This window comes from Ursus maritimus, unplaced genomic scaffold (assembly GCF_017311325.1).
Source record: "Ursus maritimus isolate PB19 unplaced genomic scaffold, ASM1731132v1 scaffold_34, whole genome shotgun sequence".
In the NCBI taxonomy this organism is placed as follows: Eukaryota; Metazoa; Chordata; class Mammalia; order Carnivora; family Ursidae; genus Ursus; species Ursus maritimus.
The window spans coordinates 4,118,443-4,129,193 of record NW_024426008.1 but is presented as its reverse complement, the minus strand read 5'-3'; the positions used below and the strand labels follow the sequence as shown (position 1 = coordinate 4,129,193).

Below are 10,751 nucleotides of genomic sequence, written 5' to 3'. Positions count from 1 at the left end.
ATTCCGTTTCGGGGTAATTTGTGAGACGACAATAGATAAGCGGAACAGCGCACGTCTATAGAGTCCAGTTCACCTGAATGACGGGTATCTTCAGATTCAAAACACAGGCACCAGTGCCAGTTAGGTATCAAGGTAGTCTGCGAAAGCTCCCCTCAGCAAACATTTATGAAGAATATTCTCGTCTGGAAGTGGTCACCTCCATGCCCCTAAGACGACAACGCGTAATAAGCCGAGAGTTTCTGGGCTTTTAATGATGTGCAAAAACCAGATGTGGTCAAAAGCGTTTCTCAGTTCAAGAACCTCCCCTTGGGGCGCCTGGGTGGCACAGCGGTTAAGCATCTGCCTTCGGCTCAGGGCGTGATCCTGGTGTTCTGGGATCGAGCCCCACATCAAGCTCCTCCGCTGTGAGCCTGCTTCTTCCTCTCCCACTCCCCCTGCTTGTGTTCCCTCTCTCGCTGGCTGTCTGTCACATAAATAAATAAAATCTTTAAAAAAAAAAGGGGGGGGGAGTGAAAATGATAGATGCATCTTCAAGAATCAGCTGAAGTCTTATCTGAAGTGTTTACCATAAAAAGAGTCGGAGGCTTTGATTCCGATTAAAAAAAAAAAAATCAGTGGGCTTTGGTTCATACTATCAAGACAGAATGTGGCCAATGCTCTGGCCAATGGACATCTGTAGAAGTTCAGAAATACAAAGTATAACCACTAAAATTCATAATAGTGGGCGGGGGGTGTGAAACAGGTGATGGGGACTAAGGAGGGCACTTGTCGTGAGCACTGGGTGACGTAGGAAGCGTGGAATCACCACTGTACACCTGAAACTAATAACACAACTATACTGGAATTACAATTTAAAAAATTCATAACAGTGGTGACCTTTGGGCAGGAGGGCAAGAAGGAAGGGACAGAGAAGGAGAATACGGAGACCTCAACGTGATAATGGTTTTTGTTTTCATTTCTGGGGGGAGGGGCACACAGGCGTTGGCTTCTTACTCCTCTGAACTCTGCATGCCCTGCTCTTTCTACTCAAACTGCTCTGGGGCTCCTTCCAGCACCAAGGCGAGGCTGTCGAGAGCTCACGTCAGGTTTCACGCTTGCCCACCCACTGCAGTGACAACGGAGGGGGCGCCCGAGAAGCTGGTCTCAGGACTGAGGACCTGCAGACACACCCAGATTCCAAGTCCGGGGGAGCTGGCCATCTTGGGGGAAAGAGTGGGGAGCAGGAAGTTTGCAACTTAGCACATCTTCTAAAAACTGTCAAGGATTCCCGTAAAGATGTGAGAAATATCTTAGAAAAAAAGTTACTTTGTAACCGCACTGCCAGATTTTTAAAGAATTCTCGCTCTTAATCATACTCTACTTTAAAATCATTTCATTGAGAAAGGGTCGGAAAAACGAAGATGAAAACCCTGACAAGGCAATTTTATTTTGAAAAGTGCAACACTGCAAAACACCCCGTTAATCTCCTCAGTCTCTGGAGGAACCACCTGCACTTAGAGAAAATCGCGCGCCCGCACGTGTGTATCATCTTTTAAAAAAAATTCAATATTCTCCAAGGCCCAACACCCACAGTCTGTCTCTTTAAAATCTGTATCAGTTTGCATAAGCTGCCAGGCGACTGACGGGCCGCCCGGCAAGGCCTGATTTCTCCAAAACAACTTCCGTGACAGTAAGTTCACGAAGGCCAACTTGATAAGCCGGCCTGAACTCCGCAGCCCCGCTCACTACCGAGCAACAAGAGGCCCTCACAGGGAGCACAGCTGCCCGATCACAAGGGGACCTCAGCTGCCATGGCCCAATTCTGGACCGAACAGCAAAAGGGGAAAGACAGCAGAGAAGCAAAGGTGACCCAGCCTTGGCCCCCCTGCTCTCCCGCGGAACAGGACACTCAGCCCTTCGACCAGAGTCCCGCCTCTATCGTTCAAACCCGTGCCGTCCGATATTTGGCCACTTAAATGTAGTTAGAATTAAATAAAATTCACAGTTCCGTTCCTCAGACCCAGCCACCACATTTCAGGTGTTCGACGGCCGTACAGAGCCAGGGCAGACCATACAGCACAAACAGGGCACTTCCCTCATCCCGGCGAATTCTACTCCACAGCGCTGACCCGAAGCGCTCCTTTCGTACCCACGTCATCCCTGGGGGGTTTGGCCTTCGAGCTTCCGTCCACACCCCCATCTGATGGCTACAATACCCTCCAGAGCAACGGTGCCCACCCAAGGCGGGGGGGAAGGTTCCAGGAGGTCAGAAAGCTCTAGGGCGTGTGACACTTGCAAATCACCCCCACCCACAGACGCCGACACCCCCAAGTCCTCCCAGGGCTGAGAAGTTCTATTAGACCACCAGAGGATTCTTTAACATTCCGAAGAAGAGCCGCAGTCCAATTTAAACCACAGCGCTAACCTCCTAAGAGAAAAAAAAAACAACAACATGTGGTGTGACAGACCAGCCCTGCTTCTCTGGGAACTGCCCGGCCATAAAGAATCAGGTGTTTTATTGCCTGAGAATTTGGACTTGGGGCCAAGAGAGCTAGCTGGAATACCGTGCTCTTTTCAAGCACGGAGATAAATATAGGATCCCATCACCTCACTTCAACAACTATGGTTTCCTGCGACCTCACCCACAGCCCGTGTTATTTAGGGATGGAGAGTTCTGGAGAAGCCCCCACCCCATCACCTCGGGCCTGCGTCCGCACAGAGCAGAGGGAGGCCCTCCAGCGGGCTGTCGGGGGTCTAGGCCTCATCCTGGGGGAGGGCTACGAACTCTCGGAGCCAAAGCACCACTCTCATGAGGCTGTCGAGACCAATTCAGGGAATGATCGCTGCAGGATGCTCAGCTTGGCGTCTGGCTGAGCAGAGACCCGGCGAACGGGAGCTCTCCCGCTGCCGTGGAGGCCCTCACCGTTAGCTTTCTGCGTCTCAGCGCACCGCTCACTCTTGGTTCTAATGGATACCCCAGCATCTTAATCCTTTCCTAAGGGTAGGGCAATTTTGTTTCATGGTTTCAATTTGGAATTAAAAAAAAAAAAAGTCCATGCCCCCCCCCCCAAAAAAAAATAGTATTATCACTACTAATGCTACGGTTTACTACTGCCTCTATTTCTACGCCATTGCTGTTACCGCGATTACTAGGACTAGTTGTAAGAACACCAGCTACCAGCTCTTGAGCTTCTAGTCCATGTCAAGCATTGTGCTAAGCCCTCCATAAATACTGTCTCACTGACTCCTCACAGCCATACTGTAAGGAGGCTTCTGTTATTCTCACTCGAGAGCGGAGGAAACAGACCCAGAGAATTTAAGTGACTTGACTAAAATCATGGAGCTAAGGAAAACAGGATTTGAACCCAAGTCTGCCTGACTGGACACCCCATGCCTTTTACCACTAGCCAAGCTACAGCTACAACCCTCCTGGAGCTAAGAAACTAGTCCCCCACCCCCAAATTAGAAGAACTTTCTATCACATATTCTAAAGGTTAAAAGTTTCCAATGAAAAGGGACTCTCATTCTTCCCCAGCGGCTGTCCTTTCAAGTGTGTATTTCACCGTCTTAACTGGGACTCCTCGATTTTCAGTATCTAAGCTGTTTATTGCAACTACAAGAGCCTTCCTCCCCCTGGATCCCCAAACAGTTCTTGAGTCGGTGGGGCAGGAGAGCTAAGCCCCCTTTTAAGAAGAAGCCATAAAACAGGGGCGCCTGGGTGGCACAGCGGTTGGGCGTCTGCCTTCGGCTCAGGGCGTGATCCCAGTGTTATAGGATCGAGCCCCACATCAGGCTCCTCCGCTATGAGCCTGCTTCTTCCTCTCCCACTCCCCCTGCTTGTGTTCCCTCTCTCGCTGGCTGTCTCCATCTCTGTCAAATAAATAAATAAAATCTTAAAAAAAAAAAAAAAGAAGAAGCCATAAAACAGAAACATTAAGAACCAAGGTGAAACAGTCACCTCGTTTCTGGCTGGAAGATGTTTCCGCATTTCTTCCTATATACAGAGGTTTATCAGGAAACAGCTCCTCGATCGTATTTCAAGAATTCCCAGTTTGTGCTCTCATCCTCACATCAGATTATACCCAAATGAACCAGCATCTCTACCTCGAGGACTCGCCTGTGGGATGATGCATTACCAGGAATTCTCTAGAACAAGGTTCTGTGCACAGCACGTTCTCGGAGGTGTCTGCCCACCCCGTATGGGAAGCCCCGTTGTCTGCAGCCCATTTTACAGGACCTGGAGCCACACTAGCGCAAACCCACACCAAAGCAGAACGCCCGCGAGCTGGAATTAACCTGCAACCTCTTTTCCTTCTCCCCACCCAAAACATGCACCCACCCTTCCATGCAACACACAGAAACACCCGGAAGCTTGGAGGAGAACGAACAGAGAGAATATCGCTGCCAGAATTTTGGATTTTGTAGGGCAGTGGAATTTCGGAAGCAGCTGGCAGACTGATGGAGGGAAGAAAACAAAGATACTTCAGAGCAACCAGCCAACGCCACTCATGGCCACACTCCCATACGATCGTCTATCGCTACCGTTTCAAAAAGGAAACATTTTAAAGTAAAAACACAGAAAAAAGCCAGAGGCTCGGAGTGAAGACAATCCTTCCTAAGGAAGAGAGTAAAACTTCCAGGTACTGACACACATACTACTCACAGGGGTGCCGAGGCAGGCGGACAGCCACAGGAAACACCCTCTTCGTTTCTCTTCCCTCCCTACGGATGGGAACAACCGATTCTAGACCACATCTGGGCACTGAGGAAGCACTCAACCGGCCTGGATGGGCCCTCCCACCCTGCCCGGCCCACATGGGCGGTCCTGCTGGGCCCTCCCTCCTGGGGTCCCTCTCCCCAGCCCCACACTCCCCAGTTCCCATCCCACTCCTCCTTCCTAACCAGGCAGAGGCCAGGGGCCAGACGTGTTCTCTGCACGTCTTGCAAAGCCCTAGGAATTTCTGCCAACTCTGTTCCTGAAGAATGAAGTCTACTTTTTCCCCAGAAATGTGCTTGAAGGGGTTCTGTCTGTGTACACATCGTGAGCAATGTCTAGGCCCTATTCTCATCAGTTACGGGGGGTTTAAGGAGTATAAGTAGGGTCACCCACAAAGGGAAGAAAAATTAGGAGGCACTTTACTAGAACATTAAAATTGGTGGGGCGCCTGGGTGGCTCAGTCATTAAGTGTCTGCCTTCGGCTCAGGGCGTGACCCCGGCATCCTGGGATCGAGCCCCACATCAGGCTCCTCTGCTGGGAGCCTGCTTCTTCCTCTCCCACTCCCCCTGCCTGTGTTCCCTCTCGCTGGCTGTCTCTAGCTCTGTCAAATAAATAAAAAATCTTTAAAAAAAAAAAAACATTAAAATTGGGACAATCTTAAAAGAAATATACGTGTGAAGACGGTAAAGTACTCTGCAAATGAGGAATATTTCTCTAAATCAAAACCGCACGATACCACCTTCCCCCTGTCAGAACGGCTAAGCTCAGAACAAACACAGGTGTTGCGGAGCATGTGGACAAAGGGGCCTCATGGCTGCAGGTGGGAAGGCACTGGTGCGGCCCCTGTGGAAAGCAGCACGGAGCTTCCATACTTTTCCAATTAAAAGCAGAACTACTCTTCGATCCAGCAATTCAACTTCTGGGTATTTACCTGAACAGAAACACTAATTTGAATAGATACATGCACCCCTATGTTTACTGCAGCATTATTCACAACAGCCAAGATACGGAAGCAGCCCAAGCGTCCATCGACAGAGGAATGGATCAAGTCGTGTGTGTACACACACACACACACACACACACACACTGGAATATTACTCAGTCATAAAAAAGAATGAAATCTTGCCATTTGGACAACACAGATGGACTTGGAGGGTATTACACTAAGTGAAATAAATCCGAGAAAGGCAAATACGCCGTATGATCTCACGGACATGTGGAATTTAAAAACAAAAACAAAACAAGAGGGTCACCCGAGAGCAATCTGGTGGTCGCCAGAGGGGCAGGGGTGGAGGACGGGTAAAACAGGCGGAGGGGATTAAGAGGTACAAACTTCCAGGCATAAATAAGCCGGGGACGCAGTGCCCAACACAGGGAACAGTTAAGACAGAACGACCTGATCAAGAGGCCCGTTCCAGCTCCCCACACAGATACCCTCCCACCACTCATGCTCCATCCAGAAGAACTCAACAGTGTCTCAACTGGCACCTGAACACAATTAAGGGGGAACAGAGCGGGTCTTGCCTTTTCGTCCTGGTAGATCTTGTTGACGCTCTCCAGCTGCGAGTCGTGGCTGGACTGGATTCGGTCGAGCTGCTCCCGCTGCTTTTCCAGCTCTCCCTGGAACTCGTTCTTCTTCAGCTCCACCGCGCCTCTCTCGGCCGCTGCCCTGCGGACCCTGCCCTCCAACTCCAGGATCCGGGTCTACGAGGACAGCACAGCATGTGAGGGCGAACCCCAAGCTACCCTGCCGACCAGGCCACTGGAGGGAGCTTCCCTCCAAGAAACCAGTTCGGCCGGGCCCAGAGCCAGCGGCAAGCCATATGCACCGCAGGTGTGCTCCCAGGCCCCATGGGCCGTCCCCCCCCCAGCGCCACACTCCCCAGTTCCCATCGCACTCCTCCTTCCTAACCAGGCAGTGGCCGGGGGCCAGACACGTTCTCTGCGTGTCCTGCAAAGCCCACATGGAATTTCTGCCAACTCCGCTCCCGGAGAATTAACTCGACTTCCTCCTGAAAACGTGCTTGAAGCAGTTCTGTTAGGAACAATCTGGGAAGTCAACTGTGTAGAAACTACAATTTGTCCAGAGAAACAGGATTACAGGTAGAGGAAGTCCCTTCTCTGGGCTTGTCGGCCAGCGCGGCTCATCGCCCAGGAAATACCACCGCATCCCTGCCACGGCTGCTGAGGGGCTTGAAGGAGGAAAGTACATGAAGCTCCTCGTGCTCTCCCAGGTGCTCAAATATTTAGTTCCGTTTCCCTCCCTCCGCTGACAGAGCGCTTAACTCCTCGGAGACAAAACCGCTCCGAACAGATTCAGTTGTGCAACTCGGGACACCAAGTCCCCGGCCGCCGGCCGCCCAGAGAGCGGGCTCCCGTGGGAGGTCACACGAAAGCACCGCCGCCCCGGGGAAGGCAGGGGGAGAGGACACTGGGCCAGGATGGGGTTTCGTGGCCCCGAGCCCAAGCTCCGCCACCGAAAAGATGGGGTGGGAATCCCCGCTCCTCGCGTACTGCTCCTCTCTGCGTCTCGGTCGGCCCGCCTGGGAAGGGGGAGGACGACGTCCCAGACCTACGGAGTATACGCTGCATGGTTGAAGGAAAGTCATGCGGACACGTGTGAAAGTGGGAAGGAAAACTTCCTTCAAGACTCCTGCAACAGGCTGTGTCTGTGCAGCAGGGGGGAGAACCGGCTCCACTCTGAACCCAGCAGACACGGCAAAGGGTTTGTAGCCAGCAGCAGGGTGAGGGGTCAGAGGAGCAAAAGGGTCCAGAGGAGACCTCAAGGGCGGGGGGATTTCTTGCTAAAGGCCGGCAAAGGGCTCAGACATCAGCAAGAGGAAGCAGGTGCCGGATCAGATATGGGGGGCGGGGATGACTTAGCAGGTTTCTTTGCTAAGTGGGCTGGGCAGGCTGAAGACGGAGGCCTAGAGGGGAAGAGGGGTCAGAGGTGCCTGACTGAAGTCGGGTCAAGGGGAGTCTCTATGCTAGCTCAGCACTGCCTGACCCAGGACGCGCAACGATAAACGGGAAAGTTACAACTAGCCTTGAATGAGGATTTTAACAACCGGCACCTCTAAAACCACATTTCCTACACCTGTTACCCAAATACATTTCCAACAGCACTCTGAGATCTGGCGTGGACCGGAGGGCCCGATGGGCCGTCAGTGTGCGGAAGCAAGCAGTCTTCCCAGAACCAGCCCCCCCGGCACAACGAAAACTCGTTCACTCACGGGCCGAGCAGAGAGGGCTGCTCTGGGAGCAATCCTAAGGCCCAGAGAGGTCCTCTCCCACCCAAGGGCAGAGCGGGTGGGGACAGTCCAGCCCTGGGCTGGCTGTGGGGACGTGTGGAGCCCCAAACTCCAGATACAGAGCGCACAAAGCACGAGCACCATGCCCTCGGGGGCGGTAAGCAGCCCTCAGGCCCCACCACCCAGCGACTCACGCTCAGCCAAGCCGCGCACCTGCAGGTCGACGCTCCGGGAGCTGGCGATCCAGTAGTTGAAGCCCAGGACGATGATGCAGGCCACCAGGGCCGCCAGCACGAGCGGCGGCGACTTCATGCTCCTGCGCCCGTTTCCCAGGCCCATCATCTCAAAGGCCGGCTGAGAACCTGCCAAACGAACAAGCAGAGAAGCCTTGGCACGCGCAGGGCCGCGACCGATCCGTCCTCACGGCCAGCAGGAAGGCGCTGGTGCCCCGAAACGCCAACCTGTGGGAGGGAGAGGGCCACGTAAGCGGCACACCCAGAGCCCACAGCGGTGTGCACCCCGGGCGGCAGGCCCGCCCCCCAGGACAGGCTGGTAGGAGGGAGCACCGTCCTGGAAGCCTCGAGACCTCGGCCAGGCAACAATTTCTCGGGCACCTCAGTTTCCTCTTCCATAAAACGAGGCAAGTGCAGTACCCACCCCTCCAGGACAGGACGGCAATGAATCATCTCTGAACAGCAACAGCAAATATTAAACACTTCCACGTCAATCTAGGGGGGGAAAGGCCATTTCTCATTATTCCCCAAAGAGGCCATTTTGAGTCCGAACAAGGGAGGGTACTTCACCTTGGACAGAATTACCAAGGACACCCAGTTAAAGCATTTGTTGAGCAAAGCCAGAAAGCAGCCCGGAGGAGTGTGGACGCGCACTGGGTAAGTCACGACCAGCGTGGACACCCCCCCCAACACACACACACACGCACGCACGCAGGGTACTGCGGGCAGGAGTGCGGCCTTGGCCCGGGCTTCCTCCGAATGCCTGCTTCTCTCCCCGCGCAGCACGACCAGGGCAGCAAGAGAGCGGCAGAGAGCATCACCTCTCCAGAGCAGGCCAGGTACAGCTCCCAAGGAGGAAGGGGTCAGGTTTGCTCCCGGACTCCAGCCCAAGCCCGGGTCTGCCTGGAGACCAGCACCAGGAAAGCCGACCTTCCCAAGCGGCTTTGCTGAGCTGGACAGAACAGGCCTTATCAGAGGAAGGGCGGCATGCACCACAAAGGGCATCTCTGAGAAGAAGGACGCTTTCATGCCAGGTGCGGCCCGCAGTGGAGGAAGGGGGGGGAGGGAGGGAAGAGCGGGAAGGGGAAAAGAAAGACCCCCCAGGGCCTCAACTTCTAGGTTCAGTTCATGCCAGCAAGAACGGAGCAGAGCCGACAGGAGCAGCTCTTCCCCCGAAGCTGTTCCGAGCTGGGTGTGTCACCGGAAGACCTCTTCCTTCTTCATAATCACGTACTAGCGTGGGCGTCTCAATGGGGTAACTGAGCAATCTCTGGAATCACCTGGGATAAAGTCCCACCAGGATTCCGAAGCACAGAACTGACCTCAGCCTCCGGGGGTGCCTCCCTCACCAGCCTCTGGTCTCTCAGGATGAAAGAGGGGGAAAAAACTTTAAAAACCAATGATTAGTTGAAATCAGCAAGCACTATACATATTAAAGGAGAGTAAAGCTCAGAAATACTAAACTTCTAGAAAATTCTATATATCTGCTGAAAACGTGTCTCCACTGCCTTACATCCGATTTTGCTCGCAGAACAGTCTTTTTTAACTCTTTTTAAATTTTAAAAAGTATGTATTAAGCTAGAAATACAACGGGGGAGAAAAGTCACACAGTAAAATGTGAGATCCGAAGTCTTCCTCCTAATGGCGGCGTCCTCCTATTCCAGCTGCTCTCAACCCTCCCAGGACCCCAGCGTCACCTGGGACGCAGGCGTGGGCCCCACCACTGCACTTCCAATTCAATGGCTGCAGAGAAGGGCCAGGCAGCAGTAGTTTTCAGTGTTCCCAGGTGATTCTCATATGCAGCCACTCTTCTAAATGTTCCAGATGTTTCTTGATGCTTATACAAGCATCGGCATACGTGTTTTTAAATCCAAACAAGATCATTCACACTGTTCTGTAAATGTCGTGAGTCACTTAGTCATACATCTTATCATCGCACTTTTCCTCGTGGCACATTACAGTTTGCTCTTTTCTTCCTAAAGTTCTGAATGGGTTGGGGCGCCTGGGTGGCACAGCGGTTAAGCGTCTGCCTTCGGCTCAGGGCGTGATCCCGGCGTTATGGGATCGAGCCCCACATCAGGCTCCTCCGCTAGGAGCCTGCTTCTTCCTCTCCCGCTCCCCCTGCTTGTGTTCCCTCTCTCGCTGGCTGTCTCTATCTCTGTCAAATAAATAAATAAAATCTTAAAAAAAAATAAAAAAATAAAAATAAAGTTCTGAATGGGGCTCCGTGTGCCAGGATTTATTTAACCAATCTCCCACAGAGGGCCACTCGGCTTATTTCCAACAATGCTGCCACGAACACTCCTTACAGCCACACCTGTGTTTGCAAACTTCTATCCAGGTGTGCAAGCCCTTACACACAACTCTGAAACCTAAAATGCTCTAAAAGCCCAAAGAGATTTTTAAAAACTTATCCACGGCAACAAAACCTGTCCTGAACTCAGATCAAGGCCTGATCAGAGCTCACCCAAAGCTACTTATATAGTCTTCATCTTTCTTCCTTCTGGTGACTATTCACACGTTTTGCTGCAGAAAGATCAGTGTTTGATTACGGGGGGGGGGGGGGGGGG

At 52.6% G+C, this 10,751-nt stretch overlaps 1 protein-coding gene across 7 annotated transcripts in view; it reads right to left on the bottom strand.

Moving 5' to 3' along the window:
- GOLM1 (golgi membrane protein 1) overlaps nucleotides 1-10,751 on the bottom strand; it is a 56,590-nt gene that overhangs the window by 37,737 nt on the left and 8,102 nt on the right. For 6 of the 7 annotated variants that reach the window (XM_040620188.1, XM_040620186.1, XM_040620190.1 and 3 more), the window contains exons 2-3: nucleotides 8,162-8,409; nucleotides 6,222-6,401 (exon numbers count right to left, since the gene is read on the bottom strand). In XM_040620188.1, coding sequence (XP_040476122.1) covers nucleotides 6,222-6,401; nucleotides 8,162-8,290 — 309 coding nt within the window. In that variant the 5' untranslated portion in view covers nucleotides 8,291-8,409. The remainder of the gene's footprint in view (nucleotides 1-6,221; nucleotides 6,402-8,161; nucleotides 8,410-10,751) is intronic. The other variant, XM_040620187.1, reaches the window with a different exon arrangement.